Source organism: Mirounga leonina, unplaced genomic scaffold (assembly GCF_011800145.1).
Source record: "Mirounga leonina isolate KUSES-001 unplaced genomic scaffold, KU_Mleo_1.0 Mir_172, whole genome shotgun sequence".
Classification (NCBI taxonomy): Eukaryota; Metazoa; Chordata; class Mammalia; order Carnivora; family Phocidae; genus Mirounga; species Mirounga leonina.
In genome coordinates this window covers 10,603,269-10,627,958 of record NW_023270442.1, presented here as the reverse complement: position 1 = coordinate 10,627,958, position 24,690 = coordinate 10,603,269, and the positions used below count along the sequence as shown (strand labels likewise).

Genomic DNA, 24,690 nt, shown 5'->3' with positions numbered 1-24,690 from the left:
ACAACACTTGCGTTTTACTGAATGTTTGGATCTCTCTTTCTTTTTTTTTTTTTAAGATTTTATTCATTTATTTGAGAGAGAATGAGATAGAGAGAGCATGAGAGGGGGGAGGGTCAGAGGGAGAAGCAGACTCCCTGCTGAGCAGGGAGCCAGATGCGGGACTCGATCCCGGGACTCCAGGATCATGACCTGAGCCGAAGGCAGTCGCTTAACCAACTGAGCCACCCAGGTGCCCTGGATCTCTCTTTCTTATGTATTTATTTATTTGAGAGGAAGAGTGAGCAAGAGATAGAGAGCATGAGCAGGGGGGAGGGGCAAAGGGAGAGGGAGAAGCAGACTCCTCACTTAGTGGGGAACCCAATGCGGCGCTCAATCCCAGGACCCTGAGATCATGACCTGAGCCGAAGTCAGATGCTTACCTGACTGAGCCACCCAGGCACCCCGTGGATCTCTCTCTTTCTCTCTTTTCTTTTCTTCTAATGAGGAAAATTGAAGGATACTAATACGTAAATATCAGCAATATCTTTTTAAGAATTTTCATGCTATATCTTCCTAAAACCAACCAAGATCATTCATATGAGTAGAATGAGTATGACTTGGGAATCAAACATGAATAAGACAAGCAAGAATATCTGAAACTGTGGGCCAGGAAGTGGTTTCAGGAGTGAGACAGAGAGAGAGAAAAGGGAAACAAAGATTGTACTGCCAGGAAGACTAACTTCATTGCTATTTTTGATTTTACTTTGAAATAATGTATGTATTTGATTTAAGCAGTTTCTGACCATACCTTTTGGTTCACTTCTGAATCATATACATCCTCTCAATTTCTCAGAAGAAAGAGTCATCATATCTTGTTCAGAATAGAATAAACATTGGTAAATCAATGGATTGATGAATACAGCTGTAAGTTGTGAAGAGGGACTATGTAGTTGGAGAGGTAATAGACAGGCAGAGAAAACCTGCTTTGTGATTTAGAACAAAAATATTGAAGTCTCTTAATGACTCCATTTCCTCTCGCACAACCTAGGAAGAATATAATCTATTCTAAAAATTGTTTTAAATGATGGTTAAGGGTTGTGGTGGTACTACCTCGACTTTAGATCACTTATGTAGGACTGAGCAGGAGGGTAAAGCCGCACCCATCTCACCTCAGTGAGATTGAGTTCGCTGTATAAGATGATAAAGAACTGCCCCAATTCTGTAGGCTTGAGCAGACAGGTAAGTAGCATTACCAAGGTGACTCCAAAAGAGAAAAGTGAAGCCACAGTGTGTCCTCAGTAGGCTCCTTCCCCAACATCCTGGGGAGATTCCCTTCTCTACTCTTGGCTGGGGTGCAGCAACATGTCATGGAGGATTTTCTGGGGCTGTTGAGGGAGACTCTATAAACCATATTTTGACATTCTCCGCTTTTTCATGGTGTGCACCAGACAGGAACATATGGTTCCAAATGTCTGTGGCAATTGTGTAAAGAACACAACAGAGAGAGTTGTTTTATGTTGAGAGTATTAAAAGAAGGGGGAGGGGAATACAGGTTATAATGAATTGGCCACCAGAGAACAGAGGCCTTTGATACTTCAAATGGCCTATTATGGTCATTAGAGAAGAAAAACAGTAAGAGTTAAAACACTGATAATATCTACTGTTATGAAGGAAAAAATATTCCCATTGATTATTGTAGAACTATTCAATGACAAAAATCAGTATTACTCTAAGATTTTCGGTTGCTTGTCTAAGTAATTTTATAGAATGTAGGTATTTTTAGTAGTAATTTACAAAGGGCTTTCACTTGGGAGGATTTTAAAAGATAAACAGAGAATCAATTCATAAACTGATATGGTTTCCTGTGTGAATTTGCAGCTCAATAATTTGTACTGTGGTAGGAGGACATTTGTTTACCTTGCCCTGGGATAAATATCCATCGAACTGGGCTCTTATCTGTTCTTTCCTCATTATGTAGCAAGCTTTTAGAGATCATTTCATCTGCCCCAAATATAGGAGTTGCATGAAGTAATGCATTTCTGTTTTCACTCATTTGGGATTTAGTGTCTTTTTATGACTGAGGTCACCCCACTCTCACCTTGCTATTATGCTAAATGATTCAAAGGCAATTAGTACACAGACTTGGGGATGCTTCCAAAATTGACTGGCCCTGGATAAACTCAGGACACTTGAATCGTGGTGTCTCACAACAAGCTGACTTCCTGAATGAGGAGATACATTACCTTCCTGAAGTAGGAAATCACTTGCCATGAAGAAACAGACTATCAAATAGGATTCTTATGACTGTGGTCTATGTTGCAGTGACCAGAACACTAAGGATAAGATTAATAGCCCAACTCTCAGAAGTTGTAATTGTCTAATAATTATGAGCCAGCTTAAAGAAATAGCAGGGTAGGTCAAACATCTAATTAGGTTGGAAAGTGGCTAGAGAAATATACCTCCATGTGCCCTCAGATGCAAGCAGAGACAAGAATTTGTTCTTAGTTAATTTGGGAAGTGATTCCAAGAAAGATCAGTATAGGACTGGTGGTATGAGACAGGGAGGGAGAAGATAAAATATGCATTACCTAACATGTTGTCACTGCAGACACTTGGAATGGAATATCTTTGGGGATCTTGGGAAGAAAATGTAGAACACAACTCAGAGTTCTCCCAGTTGAGGGGGGCTGCTCCCAAGGGCATTGACTTTCTGGAACTGAGCACAGGCCAAACTTCCAAAGTCAAAAAGAAAGAAAAACAGAAAAACAGCCCTCAGGAAGAGTCACAGCTGTTTGCAGGAAGCCCCACTCACATGCAGAAGTCACCACTGAGAGTGTATGGGTGGGCATTGAGAGCATCTGTTTCTGCAATTTACACTAAAAGTTATGAAATAAGTGATTCTGGATAAAGGTAAAGGATAGAACACAGTTCCTCCAGAAATCTCATTAAAACTGCACTTCCAAGGCTGGGAGAAAATACAACCATTGAGGAATGGAAACCTACCTGGCCAGCTCGAGAATGCTAAATCTTAAATCAGAACTGCCAAAAAGGAAGTGCCAGCCTGCTTTTCAGGGTAGAGAAGTCCCACGGCCCAGAGCAAATAGCCTGGTGCCCCTGCCCCCAGGGACTTAGGGGAAATGCAGGGCTAATGAAAACAGGATTCCTGGAAGGCTTTTCAAGAAGCAGTTCCATCCACACCACTGGATAGTTTCCTCTTCCCACCACCCTCATGTAAAACTGAAGGCATATTCTCTGGAGAGGGTAAAACAAAGGCTCTCTGGACAGGAGGATGACAGACTGAACTAAAGTCTGGGGAATTAAGTAAACACAGATGCAAACAGAAGTTAAAGCCAGCCAACTCTTCTATCAGTGGCCTCCCAGTTCATAGACATCCAGATCCTTACTCTTAAGAGAGGGCAACAGAAAGAGGAGCACATGGTGCAGCCACTATGAAAAACAGTATGGAGATTTCTCAAAAAATTAAAAATAGAATTACCATATGATCCAGTAATTCCACTACTGAGTATTTACCCAAAGAATATGAAAACACTAATTTGAAAAGATATATACACCCCTATGTTTATGGCAGCATTATTTACAATAACCAAGTTATGTAAGCAACCCAAGAATCCATTGGTAGATAAATGGATAAAGAAGAGATACATATATAGATATATAGAGAGATATATATAGAGAGATATATATATAGATATATACACACACACAATGGAATATTACTTAGCCACAAAAAAAGAATGAAATCTTGCCACTTATAATAATATGGATGGATCTACAGGGTATAACGCTAACTGAAATAGGTCAGTCAGAGAAAGACAAATACCATATGATTTCACTCATATGTGGAATTTAAGAAACAAAACAAACAAAGGAAAAAGAGAGAAACAAAACAAAACAAAAAAACAGACTCATAAATATAGAAGACAAATGTATGTTTACCAGAGAGGAGGTGGATAGAGGGAATGGGTGAAAGATGAAGGGGATTCAGAGTACACTTATCATGATGAGCACTGAGTAATAAATAGAATTATTGAATCATCATATTGTACACCTGAAACTAATAGAACACTGTATATTAATTATATTGAAATTTTTAAAATTTAATTTAATTTAAAAAAAAAGTCTACCAGAAAAGTCTTCTCTTGGGAATGTAATCAACCCAAGAGAAAACTCTTAAATATACTCCTAGATTCTTAAATATACTGACATCAGAGTTTCCCTGATGTCATGCCATGTTATCCTTTAGCAAAGCTTAGAACCCATAAGCCTTGCCTACTTTTACTCAGAGGTTGCAACCAGCATTCTTGTCCCCTACCTTAAATACGAACAGACAACAAAGGGCCATAGGATATTTGAGAACGTTTCCACCATGGACTAAAAAACACAGAAAAAAAGCATCTTGAAAGTAAGAAAGACTATTTAGGCGAGATAATTCCCCGAGAATACCCTCAGAGGGTTAAAAAAGATATTGCACCTATGAAACAAAAATATTTTTAAAAATTCAGAGTAAAATATCACTCATAATATAAAAACATAATAGCATAAATAAAAAATCATAGAATGGTTGAAAAATAAAGTTGAGTAAATGTCCCAGAGGATATACAAGTTGAAAAGAGAGGCACTAATGCAACAGATACAATATCTAAATAAATTGAATGTCAGAAAGAAAGATCTTGCAAGCACTTTTACTAGGAAAGTTACTTGAGTATGTATTGAGGAAAATGAAGAAAGAAAAAGAGAGAAACAGAGACAGACATAAAAAAAAGGAATAAGAAGAAAAGGAGGAGAAGAATAGATAGTATTCAAAGCTAAAACTAAAACTAAAACACCAGAGATGAAATATAGAAAAAAGGAAAAAATCTCCAAGATGATGATGAAGGTGGTATTCCATCCAGGAGGGACACTGACCTGAATATTGATGGCCACCAGTCCTGATGAATGTGGTGTTAATTCAAAAGATGGCCATGTAGAGGGCTGTCACTATCTTCACTTCTGATATTCTATCATTCTTTTTATTTCACATAAAAGAGCTTCTTGACTACTTGTTCTACCAAAATGAGAGAATAAACCAAGGACTACATGTATGTAGTGAAGAATTTGGCCTTGCCTAAAGAGAGGTCTGGCCTTTGCCCTGGGCTTGGGGAGGGAGTCTATGTTACATCTGACAGTCTATGTTATATCTGTCCTTAGTTAGGGAAGAAACAGGCCATACCTGATAATCTTAGGGTTGAGGCTAGCCATGGCAGAAAGACCAACCATATAATTTAGGGTAAGGAGTTTGGCTCATATGGTATCCCTTGATCTGGGGAGTAAATCAACCATGTGGATAATCAACCAATCAACCTATCATGCCTATGTAATAAAGCCTCAACAAAAACTCTGGAGCTCAGGTGAGCTTTCTTGATTGGCAATATTCCATGCATATTGTCATATGATGATGGCAGGAGAATAACACATCCTAACTTCGTGGAGAGAGGACAACAGAAGCATTGCATTTGGAACCCTCCCAGACTCTGCCCTATGTGTATCTTCTTTGGCTGATTTTAATCTATATCCTTTCCCTGTAACACTCATAACCATGAGTGGAATAGCTTTTATTAAAGTTCTGTGAGTCTTTCTAGCAAATAATTGAGCTTGGGGGTGATCTGGGGAATCCCTCAAACATACAGTTGGTGTCAAAAGTGAGGAAAGTCTTGGGGGCTGTGTCCTTAAACCTAACAATTTGGCTAACTCCAGGCACATGAGCTCCAGAAAACAGAGAATGCATCCCAGGAAAGGAAAGACAGGAATAACTTAGATTTCCTTCCTAGACAGGGAGGAAAACTGCCAAAATGACAACCGCATTGAAGGCCAAGAGAGCCTAGAACAAAGAGCAGGAAAATGGAGGTTTCCATGGGAGATGTCTCCAAGGGAATAAAAAGAAGTACAAGAACATTTGTGAAAATTGGATAAGGAGGCTATTGGAATCTATGTAAAGGAGATGATACAAAGAAATCAAGACAATCAAAACAACAACAACAACAACAAGAAAAATAGGAAAAACAAAGAGTAAGAGGAAAATGTAATCACAGCTCACTATAGTGCTCAACTGTGCAGAGTTTAATATAAACCCCAAATAGTGATTGAATCTAAAATCTTAATACAATAAAAAGAGGAGAAAGGGAAGCTGATGGGATGATGGTATTAAAGATTGAAAGTTTCATACACCATGACAGGATGATAGATAACACTTCAAACTGATGAAGCCAACAAGAACTAGGTGTGTATATTAGGTAGAAATATGGGATGTGCAAATGCTGGACAGAACAACTGAACAAGTTGGAGAGGAGGAGCTTAAAAAGCTGTTGTATTATTTTTATTTAGTACTATCTAACTTTTCAAATTATATACGTGTATTTCTTTAATAAATAAAAATAATACATTATATGTTAAAAAAAGAAGAAGAAGAAGATAGCAGGAGGGAAAGAATGAAGGGGGGGAAATTGGAGGGGGAGACGAACCATGAGAGACTATGGGCTCTGAAAAACAAACAGGGTTCTAGAGGGGAGAGGGGTGGGAGGACGGGTTAGCCTGGTGATAGGTATTAAAGAGGGCACGTTCTGCATGGAGCACTGGGTGTTATACACAAACAATGAATCATAAAACACTACATCAAAAACTAATGATGTAATGTGTGGTGATTAACATAGCATAATAAATAAATAAATAAATAAATAAATAAATAAATAAATAAATAAATAATAGTCTAAAAATACATGCCACTTGTAGGAGGAGATTATGAGGAGAGAAATTAAGCCAAGATGTAGTAATTAGAAACTTGGTTTAATTTATATGATTTAAATATAAAGAAGCTTAGTGTGTTTTGTTAGGAGACATAAACTGGAAATCCGTAAGGAAGAGTGGGCTGAATAAAAATTAGAATGTGATAATAGTTATGAGCTCTAATTCAGCTTTTTAAAACCAATCTCTAGCTCTCTAGCCTAGGTTCTTAAGATTTATGTGCATGTATTCAATCATTCCAAAATGGAAATAATTTGAGTTTATGAGATTATTGAAAATAATGATTATTAAAACATAATGCAGGGTGCATGGGTGGCTCAGTCAGTTAAGCATCCAACTCTTGATTTCAGCTCAGGTCATTACCTCAGGGTCCTGAGATCGAGCCCCCTGTTGGTCTCCATACTCACCAGGGAGTTTGCTTGAGATTCTCTCCCTCTCTCTCTGTCCCTCCCCCTGATCACTCTCTCTCTTTTGCTCTCTCAAATAATTAAATAAATCTTAAAATAAACAATGCAAAAGCAAATTTTAAGCAAACTTTGCATACATGAGTTACATGCACAAGATATGCCATTTTACACCTCCTTTCCTGAACTGAGATTTCTTGTCATGTCTTATAGACCTCTTGACATCCCCATCAGTCAAAACCAATCTATAAATATTAAATGAGCTCTGATTATGTATCAAGAATTGGAGAAGGTACTGAATGTGCCCAGAACCCCAACACTGTATGCATAGATCCTGCCCTTCTGGGGCTTGCAATCTATAAGGGGAGGGAAACATAAACAGATGAGTAAATAGTTCAAATGGGTGACAAATGCTGAGAAGGAGAAATACAGGGCGATATAAAAGAATCAAATGGGTGTATATACTTTTCACTGTGGACCCAAGGAAAGTCTCTCTGAGTAATGAGATGTGGAGCATGAATAATCCCTCATTAGGAAAGGTGTGAAGAAAAGAGAGTTCACGGGCGCCTGGGTGGCTCAGTTGGTTAAGCAACTGCCTTCAGCTCAGGTCATGATCCTGGAGTCCCGGGATCGAGTCCCGCATCAGGCTCCCTGCTCGGCGAGGAGCCTGCTTCTCCCTCTGACCCTCCCCCCTCTCATGTACTCTCTCTCTCTCTCATTCTCACTCTCTCAAATAAAAAAATAAATCTTTAAAAAAAAATAAAGAAAGGAGAGTTCAAGGTGCTGAGAGCAGTTTGGGGAAATGTCCTATGACATGAAGATGTGGACATGAGTGAGGACAAGCAGAGGACCAGTGCAACAGGATCTAAGCGAGAAAGTTCCACATAATGTGCCTGAAAAGGTGGAATGGGGAGGATGACCAGAGGCAAACACAAGGAGAAGGTGATACACAGCCTGGGTGGTGGGGCTCTGTCTTACAAAGCACATAACTGGCTAGGTAAATAATGACAAATGAGTAGAGGTGAGAAAGATGAAGCCAGAACCAAAGATTTCCTATCACCTTTAGAATAAATTCTCAAATCTTTGAGAAGCTGGTAAGGATTCCAGAGGATATGGGCTCTGCTCACATTCCCCATTTCATTGGTGATACCCTCTCTCCAGCTCACATCTGCTCACTCAGGCCTTATTTCAAACATTTTTATGGTTGGGAGCTTTCCACAACAGAGCCTTCTCTCTGCCTGGATTATTCTTCTCCTTCTTCTCCTTCTCCTTCAGTGACCCAGCTAGTCTTATAAGGCAACCTATAAAAGCTACTTCCTTAAGACTTTCTTAAGGTCCTACTCCAAAGCAAGTTCCTCTTTTCAAATCTATCACATCTTTTCACTTTCCTTCATGGAAACTGCATTCTGTCTCTATGGCTCAGTGTCCTCTTCCGTAAAATGAGGGTATTACTATCAGTGAACACCTCACAGGGTCATGGTGACTCTGAACTGTAAACCACTAAAAATAGTGTCTGGCATATAGTAAGGGCTTAGTAAATATTAGTTATCATTTGAAAGAAGCCAGGCACAAAAGAATATATATTGTATTTACATTAAGTCTCAAAACAGGCAAAACTAATTTCTGACATTGAAAGTCAAGGTAGAGGTGATTTGGGGGCAGGAGTGGAAATTGGCTGAGAGATGCCATAAAGGTTCTGATGGTGATTTGTTTCTTGTTCGGACTGTTGATTACATGAGGGTGTTCACTTTGTGATAATTCATTCTTGAGCTCTGCACTTAAGATTTGTACCCTTTGTACTTTAAAAAAGTTTCGAAAGTCAGCTATCATCATCATCATCATCATCATCAACAACATTCATCATCAACATGATTTGTAACTCTGTATTTATTTGCAGAACTGTTTACTTGACTAGAGGTTCCATGAGGGAAAGAACCAAATCTATTCACTGTGTATCTAATACCTAGTATAGTACCTGAAACAGAATATAACATAAGCCTTCCATGTCACTCTTCTATTCAAAGCCATCAGTGACTTCCCATTTCATTCAGACTAAACATCAAAGACCTCAACAGCCCACAAGTCCTTAGCAGATCTAAATACCCACTATCTCTCTGAGTTCATCCTTACTGCTTCTGTCACACTCAGGACTTGCCAGGCACATTGGAACTAGGTAGAGTTGGTAGTTTTGCGACATTGTGGAGGTACTAAATGTCAGTGAAGTATTCCCTTCTAAGTAGTTAATTTTATGTAAATTTCACCTCAACTAAAAAAAAAGTGGGTGCTCTAAAACTAGACTGAGTTCAAATTCTGGCTCTGTCACTTCGTTGTGTAATTTCTGACATGTCGCTCCACATTTCTGTATTTCCATTTCCTCACCAGTAACATCTGCAGAAGAGGAGTACTTACCTTCCAAGGTTGCTCTCAGTATTAAGTATGTTACTACTACAAACAGAGCCTAGCATATAGAATAAGCACAAACTGAATAGAAACCATAAATATTATTTTAAGAAAAAGCTTATTTCTTTATAACCAAGAGGGAACAGAGATGAGTTTTGAGCCCTTCCTTTCTAAAAATAGTTTTCAGAACTGGAAGGAGAAATGGATAACATTAGTCCCCATTGACTTTTAGGCATTAGCCTAACTACTTCCAGTTACAGTTGAGGTCTAAAGAAGTTATGTGACTTGACTAAGAGCAAGTGAGCCATGGTTGGCGATCAGGCCAGGGTTGTAAGGTTATACTCCAGTTTTGCTTGACACAGAGTACTACATTAATGTCCTGGGGATAACATTAAGATAAACTGATATGTGTAGGAGATATGAATAAAACCAAAAGAGAAATTTGGCTTATTATTTGGTTCAATCTTACAAATATGCACTTACGAATTGCAGGTTGTATGGCTTATGAGATATCACTCACTCATTCATTCATTCAATGAGCATTTATCAAGTTCCCGCTAAGTGCTAGGCAAGTGCTAAGTGCTGTGGTTTTAAGTAAAAAGAGTAGTCTGCCATCATTGAACTTATACTAAAGTAAATAAATAATTAGTTGATCAGGACCATGAGAGAACTAAGCAGGCCATTGTGAGGGAAATTAATGGGAGCAGCTGATTTAGATTCAGATGGGCAGAATGGATAGAGACAGAGTCTACTGTAAGAGACCAGAGGGAAGATCTGGGTGATTTGGATGAGTGCAGTGGTTCTCAACCTGGGACGATTTTGTACTTCAGAGGACATTTGGCAATGTCTGCAGACATTTTTTGGTTATTAACTTGGGAGGAAGGTACTACTGACATCTAGTGGATAGAGTCCAGGGAAGTTGCTAAACATCCTACAATGCACAGGACAGCCTCCACAACAAATAATTTTCTTGCCCAAATATCAAAAGTTTTGAGGTTGAGGAACCCTAGGCTAGTATGGTAGCCACGGAGCTACAGAGAAAAAGATTAAAGCAATACTGTATGAAAATGGACTGGATATGGGGGTGGGGGGAAGTAAGGGAGAAATCAGGGATGGCATTCTGAGTTTCCATTTTTAGTAACTGGATGGAAGGGGCTATGCATATTGAAATGTGAATATTTGGAACACCTGAGTGGCTCAGTCGGTTAAGCGTCTGCCTTTGGCTCAGGTCGTGATCCCGGGGTCCTGGGATTGAGCCCCACATGGGGCTCCCTGCTCCGCGGGAAGCCTGCTTCTCCCTCTCCCACTCCCCCTGCTTGTGTTCCCTCTCTGACTGTGTCTCTCTCTGTCAAAAATAAATAAATAAAATCTTTGAAATGCGAATATTTGAAAGAGGAATTGGGGAGAGGGCAATGCTGTGGCATAGAATCAAGAGTTTGACATGTTGGGTCAGAAATAGTAATTAGAACTGGCTATGTGAATCTGGATTTCAGAGGCAAAATCTGAGCACAACATAAAATATGGGAATCCTTGGCTTAAAGGCATTTAACATATAAGAAACATATGACATCACCTAGGGAAAAATTAGCTCAAAATGAGGATCCTAAATTAGCTACACATTCCTACCAGGCTCTAAAAGCCACTTGATCTTTTGCTCTCAGTGCCCTGGGTAACATCATAAGTATACTCAAGTATACTCACCACATTCTGAAAACACAGTTTTCATCTGGGTTCCTTAGTTTAGTTTAAGCTATTTTGCTTTGTATCTAGTTATCTTCTTTCTTTGCATCTAATTATCTTCTAAAAATTAAGTAATTTTAAATGGATTAGTATCTAAGTATGTCATCAGCTCTCATAGGGAACACAATGTTGCATGCTACTCTACTGCTTTCTTATTAACCACACTGTATCAATTTAAGCTTGAGGTTTGAAGAATGGGGAAAAGACAGTATGCATTCAATTGGGTATTTTTATTCTTAAGAGGGCACTATAAAATGTGAATCAAAAGTGATTAACATAGTCTTTTGAGCAAAAAAAAGCATACAGGCATATATACACAAAATACAGTCCTTCTAAAAAGCACAAAACAAATTAGCAGCTGCTGATCACTCATGAGTAACTCAACACCATGAGCCTGTGTACATGAGCAGTGAAGGGAAGCATTTTAACAAGGAAATAAATTTCAGTTTTAAGCTTTATAGAATTTTACAAATGATACAAAAAAGTAACTTAAGTGTGTCAAGTATCCTTTAAAAAACCTACTTTAGGAAATGCAGTCTTTCTAAGATCTCTACCAATCAAAAAGGAACTGTAATAAAGATAATAAAAGTAATAAAATTTCCTTAAATAGTGTTGAACCAATTAGTATGACTATACTATTAATTGAATCAATATTATTAATTCATTTCCCACCAGACAATGTATTTTAATCTCTACCATGTGAGGCATATTTAAACTAGAAATATATGTGTAGATTCACTTAACCAAAAAAGTAATTACCACAAATGAACTAATTATACTGAGTAACAAGATCCTTGGAAAATACATTATATGTAGGAGTTAATATAACATTCCAGTGGCCCCATTGTGTTATTATTATTTTTTGTTCTCCAGATGAGGCTATCAAGTCTTAGAGAGTGTGTCAGTCAGTGTGGAACATGTCATGCTACAGTAACAAACAGACCTCAAAACACAACATAGGTTCATTACTGATTTGTCACCAGTTTGTTGCTGGTCTGACAACTATTCAGACTAACTCCTCTCCATAAAGTAACTCTGGGATCCAGGCTGATTTCACCTTGTCTCTAGAAACTGTGGCTTTCAGAGTTACTCAGCCAGCAGAAGAGTATGCTGAAGGGCCTTGTGAGATCTTTCACTGCCTTCCTTTTCACCCAGAAATGGCATTACCACTTCCACTCATATTTTGTTAGCTACCAATGGTCACATGATTACACCTAACTGAAAAGGTACAGACTTTAATGTGCCTGGGAAGAAAAAAATGGATGTAGATAAGCACTAGCAAGCTCTACTACAGGGAAATAAAGTAACTTAACCAAGGCAACAAATCTAGAATTAGGTAAAACCAGGATTCAAACACTGTTTGTTCAAAAGCTGACCTAATTTGAGACTTCAGGTTCTCGAGATCTAGGGATGCAATGTTTACTGTCGACTGACCCTGGATGTATCAAGAAAAAATAGACAACTGAACATGCTTAACACAGATCTTTAGGCTTCAAAATAAATCCTCCAGCAATCTTTATATTTATTTTCACTCTAAGAAGCACTTAGTAATCATGAATAACTACCCATTTTTGAGCTTTGAAGCATCATTCCTCAAGTCCTTCCCAAACTCCTATAATGAGGTTAAATTTCTCCTTTTCTCCATGCACAAAGTACCATTTTTTGTAACTCATCACACTTCTTCACTATGTTTCCTCATGGTAGCAGCCATATTCTGTCTGTGTCTCCAGGGTTTAGCACAATGCCTCCCACAAAGTAGGCACTTAATATACACTGAATGAACCAGTGAGTGATTGAATGAGTGGAGTGTCTGACTCCTTTCTGAAGCAGGCCATACCATTGTTTGACACTGTCCTGACTTAGCAATGCTCCCACCCACACACACACAAATTGGGTGAAATATACTCTTCTTACTACTTGAGGTATGAACTGACTACCTTCCAGTGGTGGGGTTATAATCTCCTGTGGAGGACAGGTGGTTCATTTTTGCCCATATAGGGTCTTCAGTAAAAAGTAGCTTCTGGCACCACGTACAAGGTACTCAGGTATTTGGTGAATGAATGAATCTTAAGATGCATTAGATTTGTTTTGTAATTCCTTCCTATTCTACGTTGGTATGTCTGTAGGCATGTTTTTCAAATAGATTGACTCAGTTTAGATCAGTCCTCCAAAATCCATACTTAGAAGAAAAAATCTCTATGAATGCTAATGCACAGCTAGCAAACATTTATATAGAACATTCCCCGGGAAGCTCAAAGGAAATTAAGCCAAAATGATCAAATGCTGATGATTTCCCCAGGGAAGTGTCCTTGTCCTTCTACTAAGAAATAGTCTCCAAACCTACATAGCTAAAATAGCCTGTCTTCCAGCGTCCAAACGTGACAGTCAAAAGAAATCAAGAAAAAAAAAGTGGCGCTGGCAGCTACCCCTTTCCCAGTTCTGCATCTGTAAATGGAAGCAATTTTCCAAGAGATTATCTCGGGGTCTGAATAGAAAAGAAGCCACTCTAATCTTAGAGTACTGGAGGTTTTTCCTTCTCCTTCTTCTCCTTCTCTTCCTTTTCATCCTTGTCAGAGTTAAAACAGGAGCTCTGGTATTCTCAGAAATGCTGGCGTCCGAGAAGGCGAGTCTCCATCCAGTGATGGGAAGAGTCGTAGTTGGTCATCTGCACGACCCCCTAACAGGGACACAGGGACATTACCAAGGAGGCCCTCTGCCACTCACAGCCCACAGCGGAGACTGCCTCCGTTCCGACTTCGTAGATAAGATTTCTCGGTCTCGAGTATGCAACACTCCATCGACTTTCCAGCAGCACAGCGCAAAGTTGAGGGAAAGGGAGAATGTGCGTGCGTGTGTGCGTGTGTGAGTGTCTGGATCAGTGGTGTCGGGGCGGGCAGTAAATCAAGGGTGGGGCCAGCGACCGGGGGAGGAAAGCAAGGATTGAGAGAGGCAAGAGCGTGGCTCCGATCCCAGTTAACCTGCAGGAGCCCATCCTGCTCGCTCAGAGCCCCTGCACCAACTCACCCAGTACCCTTTCTCCTTCCTCCTCTCCTTCTTTCCCCTTCTCCCCTCCTTCTCTCGCTGGCCCCTCCACCTACCCCCCACTCTCCATCTGACCAGAGGACGAGTGAGGGAGACGTGCCCGCAAATTGGGGCAGCAACTTTCCTCAGCTGGTCTCTTGGCTCCGAGAGCAGGAGCGCGCTGATCCTCCGCGGTCTGCGGCCCATGGACGACGAGGAGGAGGAGCAGTGATGGGCTAGCGGCAGAAGCGAGGAGCCCCGAGCCAGCCCAGCGTCGCCCGCCAGCGCCGCGTTCCCCCGCCCGCTCCCTCGGTCTCTCTCCGCGGGGAGCGTGCAGGGTGCCGACGCCGAGCCTCCCAGGGAGGATGAGGCAGGGAGCCGGCCCGAGCGGGTTGCATCTCGCGGGCGGGCGGCCGCGGCTGGGTCTCGGCCGGAATTAAGAAGCTGGGAAGATGGAGCGCCGCGCACTCCTCGCCCAGCACGGGCTCTGGACCAGGGACGCCAGCTGGGCACTCGTCTATTTCCTCTGCTACGTCCTCCCCCAGACCGCCCCGCAAGTCCTCAGGATCGGTGAGTGAGCCCGGGGGAGCGCTCCGGGCTGCAGGCTCGCGGGACCTGGCCGCTCCCCGCGGCCGGCGCGGGCGCGGCGGGGCGCGGGGAGGCAGCGCGCGCCGGCGCAGGGGCAGAGCCGAGGGTGGCGAGGGCAGCGCGCACGGGAGGCTCCGAGAAAGGGGAAGCCGCGTCACCGCTGCCCTCCTGGCGAGTGCCGGGCTTCCCCGCGAGGGACGGTTGGCGGGTTTTTCAATCCCGGCTCCAAGAACGCGGGCAGGAGCGCAGGGAGCCCAGCTCGCCCGCGCGGGCACCCTCCTCCTGGCGCGGGGTCTCGCGGCTGCAGCCAGTTGCTTTGGGCGCCGAGATGCGCTCTCCGGGCGTCTGGGTGGACGTCGGGGGGTCCAGATGCGCAGCCCAGGTCCCTGGCAACCCGGATGCCTGGTACTCACAGGCATGTCCAGATGTCAAGAGTAAAATTCGGGGACCACAGGGATTTCCCAGAACCTGCTAACCCCGAGCCTCCAAGTTTTCGTCCCCAAGTTGAGTTCTTCTACATGGAGCCTCCAAAGTCTGGAGGGTTCCACGAGAGTGGGGCAGAGCCCGGCTCTGACTCTATGGCTGGGAGTTCAAAGAGTGGAGAGGATAGTCAATCAGCACGAAGAGCAGGTACATAAGTGTCCCACTTGACCCCCAATCTGCCAGGCCTGCCTGCCACTGGGAATGATCCCGTCAAAATAACTCCCTGGAAGACTCTGGACTTCTGTCTCAGATGGGATAGAAAAGGACTGAAAGGCTGAATGTAGGAACCCTGGGGCAGCCTAAAGGGAGCAAAAGGCAAGGACAGTAGAAGAGGTGGGGAGGGGGGTTCTTTGCTAGTGTGTGGATTCATAGACCTACATGCACAGCACCCACCACCATGGTTTAGTGGAAACACTGAGCAATTTCTAGGCTGTTTTTTTTGGGGGGGTGTTCAAAAAGCTCTTTGCCTTCTTTAATATTCTCCCTTCCACACTAAATCCAATTTCTATTCCTTTAGTCTCAGCTTGTCCTCCCCCTTCCCCAACCAACTGTACTTCTTAGAGACACAAAGAGAGAGAGCCACAGGTGAGGCTCAGACACCCCATGGGTCTCCCAGCTTCTCCAGTCTCCCACTTGAGGTAGCAAGAGTGAAGTCCCGAGCTCTAAGGGCTTCTAATTCACACCCTTTCCAGGAACCCACAGAACATGCACAGAACAGTGCAAGCACTGGCCAAGTGATGCCCCTGAGCAGCTGAAATTTCTCAATCACTTTACTGATTCTGACCTGAAATTAGCAACCTCTTTCCAAAGATTCAGAAACTAGTTCTTGTCACTCAATATAACTGTTTTGTTAAAAAAAAAAAAAAAAAATAGAAGTTACTACCCTGAAATGCATTTTCTCTAGGCATGTGGGATCTAATTTTCAAGAAAAGATACCTAATACTAATTTTTACTACAGATATATTTTTCTAGATTATGGATAATGACAATGTGCATTTTTGGATAATTTAGACTGTCCATTAAAAGAGTTCCAAAGTATTCCTTTCACACACACACATACACGCAATACCACTCATAACTAAAATATCCTTCACCTTAGATATGTTCTAGTCTTAATATCTTGATTTTCCTGGATGCAGTCAACCCTCCACGATCCAATAACACATTCCTTTGAACAATACTAAATAAGTGATGAATGTGCGTTACAATTTCCAACACTTATTAACTTAATTGGTGTTTTGCTTATACCTTATATATTTTAAAAGAGACAAATCTAGACATCCTAGAATAGGCTATACCAGCCAATAGCCCTCCTTCCTGTATAACAAACTTAAGGTAGCATTTTCCTTGCCTGCGTTCCCCAAATCTAAAGGAATTCCCAGAAGGAGTGGAAGGGGATGTTTTAAAACATATTTGTTCACAGATCTGAGTGTTTATCCAAGCAATTATACTCATCCATTTAAAAGTGGTTTTCAAAGTGAAAACATCCCAACATGATTCACTGACCTTAAAATATATAGGACAAGATAATGAGATTTCCTTTTTCTAAATGGCAGCTGAAATGCATAAAGTAAAATTGCATGGCCTGATGCTGTTTACGTGCAGTACAAATGTCTTAACTCCTTCTGGCTCTGAGTGACCTGTGGTTGGCATGAGCACTACCCTGTATGTACCTCAGGACTATGCTTACTTTTAAATGGACATTTCAGCACCATGGAAACCAGCCTTAGCTCAGAGGAAACCTGCCTTTTTACAGGGAGTTTCTTATGTCAGCCAAGTCCAACAATGAATACAAAATATCAAAGGAATTAGGGACTAAGCAAGTGTGTGAAGTGTGTGTATATGTGTGTGTGCGTGCGTATGTGTGTGTGCATGTGTGTAGGGAAGGAAAGAGAAGAACTGAAATGCATTCTTTTTCATCTCTCATTTTTTTTATCTTTCCCACAAACCATGAACTATCCAACCAACCAGAAAAAGGGGCCCTTGATTATTGACTTCCATGTTTTCCAGTAACTTAAAATATCAAACGTATAGCATTAATCTTAGGCACTTTGCACTGTGTTTATATGAAAAGGCACTTGAATGCCTGAATGAATTAATTAGCGGTCTACTTTGCTTGTGAGTGTCTGCTTAAACTTGAGTTATTGAGGAAAGTGAATGAAAGATATAAAATGTAAGATAGATTCATGTGTGCTAAATATTGGAGAGGTCATTGAGTATGCACATTTGCACGGTTCTCACACATATTGTGCATATCTGTTGAAAAGTTTAACCAACCTCAAACCACAGTTTAGAGAAATGAAGGAGGTCCTATAGGATGGAGATGCTCTAAATGTTACCACTGCACTCCAGAGATTTCCCAGCACCCTGCATGGAAGAGAAATATGGCTAGCCACTGGGAATTCCCTAGGGGATTCTGGGTCTTCCTCTGTATACTTCAGTGTACCATAAAAACAAGTAAATCTCCACCCACCCCCCATACCACACACACACTTGAGCTTCAGAGTCACATAGCCAGCGAACCTATAACTAATAGTTACAGCAGGGCTGGGTGACCTGAGTAGACAGTGGCACACCTCCATTAGTGGAAATAAAAAAAAGAATGGAAAGGAAAGGAAGGGAAGGGAAGGGAAGGGAAGGGAAGGGAAGGGAAGGGAAGGGAAGAAAAAAAGAAAAGAAAAGAAAAGAAAAGAAAAGAAAGAAAAGAAAAACAATACCATGTGTGTATGTAACTTCTGGGACATATGTATCCTATTTCTAATAATAATCATAACAGAAAGATATATTTACATCCTATATTTTTACATATCATCTCAATATACGCAGTCATAGAGGTGGTGGTAAAAGCATAGAGTTAAGAGTTAAGTGGTGGAAACCAGGCTTTCTGACACATTAGTTGTTGTCACAATGCACAGGTTTGGTTCCCCTTTCCAAGACTTACTAGATAGGTCAGCGAGAGTTATTCAATCTCACCAAGCCTTCATTTTGCATCTGAAAAATCCAACTAAAATAATTGCAACCTCACAGTTACATTGGTAAGAGTACATGAAATAGAATATGAGAGTGTTTGGAACAGTATATGGATACATTAGTTGCGTTATAATTGTTTTGTTTTGTTTTCACTTTTTTTCATTATTGACATTTTATTCTTGAACAGGGACTCAGTAGTAAATGTGGTATATTTCTGTTACACATTTAATATTTCTGAGCCCAAATCTCTTCTTCTGTGAATTAGCCGTAATGATATCTGCCTTTCCTATTTCAAAGGGAGAGATCAAATAAACGATTTTTGTGACTTGCAAACCATTAAAAAATATATTGCTATTATACAATTAAATATAGCATAAAAAGAGAAATATTGTGGGAATTTATATGACTTGCGTGGAAAGTTAAATGACAATATAGTTGTCCAAATGCTCTTATTTCCTTAAGAGAGATCCAAATGGATTTTATTTTAATTATCAAGTAGGCCATAACATCATTTTTTAATATTTAACCCTCAGGATCCCCAAAATTCTAAACTTTGTTGCATACATATTTGTTTGTATTTTTGCTTCCGTGTACAAAAACTCACAACTTTATTCTTTAGTCACGAATTCTTTCATCATTTTAATATTCATTCTTCATTCAACAAATATTTACTACATGCTTACTCCCCTCCCATGAGCCAGACATAATTCCAAATGCAGGACATACAATAGTGAACGAAACAGACAAACACATCTGACCCCTTGAAGCTTATATTCTGGTGGTGTACATTGTATATAACCACTGAAGTTTTTCATCAGGCCCAATGCAGACACCTGATATTTTCATTCCAAATGTTATTCTTCGAGAGTTTTCAGTTCATTTCTACCATAGATTTATTACAGTCAACATGGAATAAGTTCAAGACCCCAAATACACAGAGGACAGATAGAGTGGGTTCATTCTGCCAAACCTGGAGCAGAAACTCCTACCTTTGTTGGGGGAGATCTGTTTGGCCTCACGTAGATTTCACCCAGACAGAGCAGGGTGATGTTGGTCCTAACATCAACTTGAGAACGCCACCGGTCCTTGAAAAACCTGAGAAACTGTCTTTTAGCATGATGAAAAGAGAGTGCCTGGCTAATGCGAACATATTTCTGCAGATGAACAGCTCTTTTATCATATTATTTTATCTGCATAATTCATCTTTTTTCTTTAATATTAATTTTACAAGCCCAATGCTTATACTATGTTAAACGTGAACTGTGGCTACATTTCCTATATGGTTTCTAATCTCCTGTTTTCAGTGAAAACACCATGACTTGGTAGCTTTGCCTAAGTTCAAGTGCTAGTTAGTAGAAATGACAGCACTTGAAGCTAGCTATTCTGTTCTCAAGTTTCGAGCTCCTTGCATTAAAGTATGCAGTATTGTGTATGGACTTATCTATGCAATTACATAACTGTTTAAGCTGAAATCAAATATAAGAAAGATGAACTGTTTCTCTTAGTGATTCAGGCATAACCACATAAATCAAAGTTAAAGTAATTTATATTTGAGTATATTTTAGTCAATTAGCAAAGAGGAAAGATGGTATTATTATTTGATTCTCCATAATTTCTCTTTAAGAGGAGGTTAAGGAAGGCAATCCAGTTGGAGGGAAAGTTTTGCTCCTGAATGCCTAGCAAACACACCATTTCTAATTAGATTGTACACTTCACTGGAATGTTTTATTATTATTATTATTTTATGTTAATCACCATACATTATATCATTAGTTTTTGATGTAGTATTCCATGATTCATTGTTTGCGTATAATACCCAGCGCTCCATGCAAAACATGCCCTCTGGAATGGTTTTGAGGGAGAATTAATGGAGATAGTCTGGTGGTGGTGATTTCCCATAGCCTCTCAATCCTCTTCCATTGTTCCACTAATAATTAATCATATAATCTAGAAAATATCATCTATGTCCTAAAATTTTCCAAAACGCTCCTAGAAGAAAGAGTGATGGAGAACTCCAGGTAGAAGGGGATTCTTTTTTCTATCTGCCTTTTCCTAATTGGTTGACCTTGAAAAGATTACTAATGTGTGTTTTTCTTGGGGGGGGTGGTGTTTTTTTAGCTAGAGAAGAAATAATCACAAACTCATGGGTTTATTGCAAAGATGAAGTGTGGTATCATATGTAAAATGAATGCCATGTGGTAGAGTTGACCAAGGTACCCCCTCTCTCTCCCTCTCTATGAATGAACAGGGTAAGAGTTTTGTGCTCTGGAATAATTTATTTTTGTGGCCAACTAAGTGTGGAGAAATGGTGTCCCTTAGAGACTTGTGAGGCAGGTTTTATATATATTAAAGGTTCTTTGTGATTCTGCACAAAGAAACTTGTTTCTTTCTTTTCTTAAATCCAGTATCTCCTACACTTTCATTATCAGAGGACTTTTACTTGAATCACAACTATTAATGTCTCACTGAACTCTTGCTCCTCAGAACATATCTGAGGAAACAATGGCCAATAAAACCACTGAAATTTTCAGTCCACACGTCAGAACTCACATGACCACACATCCTGCTTCTTCTTCAGTCTAATCAAAATTCTGTCCACTCTACCTCAGCACATTTTTATAAAGCTTTAAGAGTACAGTTGACCTTTGAACAACACAGAGGTTAGGGGCACCAACCCCTGTGCAGTTGAAAATCCTCATGTAACTTTTGATCCCCCCCAAAATTTAACTACTAGTTGCCTACTGTCAACTGGAAGCCTTATTAATTAACATAAACAGTTGATGAGCTTAGATTTTGTAGTTATATGTATTATATACTGTATCCTTACAATAAGGTAAGCTAGGGAAAAGAAAATAAAGAAAATCATAAGGAAAACAAAGTACATTTATAGTACTGTACTCTATTTATCAGAAAAAATTCTGCATGTAGGTGGGCCTGTGCAGTTCAAACCCATGTTGTTCAAGGATCAACTGTACATTTAAATGTTTAGATACTTGTTCTCTGTTATTTTGAAAACATTTTTAAAACCACATTACCTATGCTTAAAAGTATATCATTTTTATTACTGTGAAGTGTGATACGGGGACATTTGCCTATTTTATTTTTCACTAGACTTGCTTTTTAATATGATTCTAAATGAAAAAATCATTTTAGAGTTATAATATATTTTCCAAGAATATAATCTGTAGTAAGTTAAAAGGCTATCTATATTTAAAGTTCAACCTACTTACTTCTTTTTAAATGCGTATCTGATTTTTTCAATGATCAATTTTCGTGGAGAAATGAAAACATTTAAAATAAAAAGAAATGTATACCAGCTACATAAACTTCATGAGTTTGTCTTGATTTACTGCTGAGATCAGTTGTCACATCAAATTGAAAAAACCTATAATCTTATTACATCAACATTATAGTATTAGTAATAATAAGTCAAATGGAAAAAATGGTTTATCCTGGAGGAGAAAACAAGCAAACAAAAAAACAATAAAGAGGTAAAAATATTTGATTTTGTATTTACGTTATTTATGAACTACTAAAAATGTAAAAATCTTTAGATAACTTCCCCAAGTCACTTAAACAGTATTTCATTCTTTTTGTTCATATTAAAAATTTAAGATTTTTTTAAGCATGTAATTTTGTATAATGCTATGTTAACATACTTATTAAATACAAGGTAAGATTAATTACAAAGTGAAATTAAGAAGGAAGGACATTGACTAATTGAAGAGTAAAATTCTATTGACCACAAAGCAATCTCACAGAAGCACCCTACAATAGTGAAAACACTTTTCCTTTCACTCTTTAAATCCTTCAGTGTATTCCTTGGTGCATTAGCTGGCTAAATACATTTGAAGAATCATCCTATTTTATGTCTTCTGATGAATTACTAGTTTATTGCTATCCTGACTTAGGAAAACAAAACACAAAATACAACAATATACAAAAGTCTATTAATACTCCTGAAAATTTCTGCTGAAGAATGTTCAGAAGGAGCTCAACAACACAGATTTTTATACTAGAATTGTATATGTCTGTTTTTATTTCATAGAAATCTAATGATGGTTATTATCTTCAGTTATCAATTTGGAAGACTTGCAACTCATTACTACTTATTATTTTCCTTTGAAAAGCACAAAGGAATTTAATAAAATGCATTACTTACTACACTGAATAAGTCCAAGATTATAGACTATGCTAAGGCTTATTTGATTGATAACAAGCCATAAATGTGTTAGTGTACACATACGTACCTGTCCCAGGTAAGAGAGCCTAGAAACAGTGATATCTCTGAGGCAATGAGCACACCTGACCCCCAGGCACACCTGGAGAAAGGGACAGTTTGGGGACTTTAGAAGAAATATACAAGATGATCCTGGAGCATCTTGTACTGCCAGAAAAGTAAGGCAGCGCTCCAAAAAATCCCACTGATGGGAATTTGCTAAAGAGACACAGACACCAGGTACCAGGCTCCCAATGGCCAAAACTGCAATAATTTGAGCAGTAACATTTTAAAAAGTAGTACTGGATTATAACCCAGAGTATAAAACAAATACCCATGAGTCCATACTGTTGTAGATAAATGATTAAATACATACATAAATAAGTAAGTAAATAAATGGGCAAGAAGAGACATATCTCCCAACAAGGTCAGCATCACCAGTGATAAATCATGTTGACAGCATCTACCTTCGATGTGATGGGATGTAAATGGCACTTTATCTACCTGGTTTTTCTCCCCCAAATCCAAATCCCCACTCTAATCATGAGAAAACAGCAGACAAATACCGTAGAGGAGCACTCTACAAAATACCGGGCCAGTACTCTCAAATGCCAAGGTCATAAATAACAAAGAAAGCCTCAGAAACTGTCACAGCCTTAAAGAAGCCTATGGAGACCTGACAAATAACTGTAACGCGGTTTTCTGAGTGGGATCCTGAAACAGGAAAAAGGGACTTTAGGTAAAAACTAAGAACATTTGAATAAAAATAAGTATTACTTATAATAGTGTATGAATATTGCTTCATTAATTTTAACAAATGCACCATACCCATGTAAAGGTATCAACAGAGGAAACTGGATGTGGAGTGTATGAGAGCTCTCTGTAAAACCCTCACAAGTTTTGTGTAAATCTAAAACTTCTAAAAAATAAAGAAAGTCTATTAACAAAAAAACCCCACAAAACTCAACCCATATCAAGGTTGCTTCTGCTGTTACTGTTCCTACCTATTTTGTAGTACATAAAGATCTGTAACTAATTGTATCAAGGCAAATAGAAAAACTATTGTCAATTCCATATAATAGCTACATAAAGAGTTTTCTAGAGTATCTTTAAAATAAAGACAACAGCATATAATGTTGGAAAAAATTGTGAAAGAAATAAACTGTATACAAAAATTGTTATTGATAAAATATGATGGTTCTATGTCTTCTTTAGAATTCTTCAGTGAGTTTGTAGAAAATCAGACATTAGTTGTTTCTATCCATTAGCATCTAGGTTTTTTACTATTCTTTGCCTTTTGTACTTAATCAAGCATAATTTAATTTTGAATATTGATTCAAGAATTGTAACATACTCTGTTAGAAGCATTAAGTGCTAATGTCTTTGAATTAATACTCATAGCAAACTATTTGTGTGGATTCTTTTTCTTAGCAAAATTATCTAACATGCCCTTAAAAAAATCAATACTTAATTCCCAGAACCAATAAAATACTTCATAATTCAAACTGGAGAAAGGATGGTGAAAATCAAGTGTGGGGTTTTTTGGGGGTTTTTTTGGTTTTAATAACTCAGTGGCAACTTTTAAGGGTTTTTGTTTTGTTTTGTTTTTGTTTTTGTTTTTGTTTTAATTTTAAACTTCTAATATGTTGGATTACCTACTTTGGCAATCCATAAACAGAAGCTGCATTCCATTGACCTGCCTATGTTTATATTGTACAAGTTGTTATGGTACTTCATCTCCTACAAATGAATTAGTCAGATGTAGCCATCTTTCAAGTCTAAAGGCAATATTTGCCTTTTGAATTCTGGGTAGTGTGCGTTTCTTTTGTCCTCGGTATATATTTGAACCCTAAGGCTGTTTCTATACAGTTCAGTGAATTGGCAAGAGCTGTTATTAGCAATTGTGAATCATTTAAATGTTTAACAGGAGGGAATGGTTAAGAAAAGAATAAACTCAAGAAAGAAAGATCTATTAAATATAATTTTATGATGAAATTCATGTGTTAAAACTGGAAAATGCTTAAGAAATCGTATAGACCATGGTTCATAGTTTTCTGTACTTTGCTTTGGATTGAGAATGTATGTAAT

At 39.1% G+C, this 24,690-nt stretch overlaps 1 protein-coding gene across 8 annotated transcripts in view; it reads left to right on the top strand.

Annotated features, from left to right (window-relative positions):
- Positions 1 to 14,699: 14,699 nt before the first annotated feature.
- GRIK1 (glutamate ionotropic receptor kainate type subunit 1) overlaps positions 14,700 to 24,690 on the top strand; it is a 383,844-nt gene continuing 373,853 nt past the window's right edge. For all 8 annotated transcript variants that reach the window (XM_035017581.1, XM_035017577.1, XM_035017576.1 and 5 more), the window contains exon 1: positions 14,700 to 14,912. In XM_035017581.1, the coding sequence (XP_034873472.1) occupies positions 14,795 to 14,912 (118 nt within the window). In that variant the 5' untranslated portion in view covers positions 14,700 to 14,794. The remainder of the gene's footprint in view (positions 14,913 to 24,690) is intronic.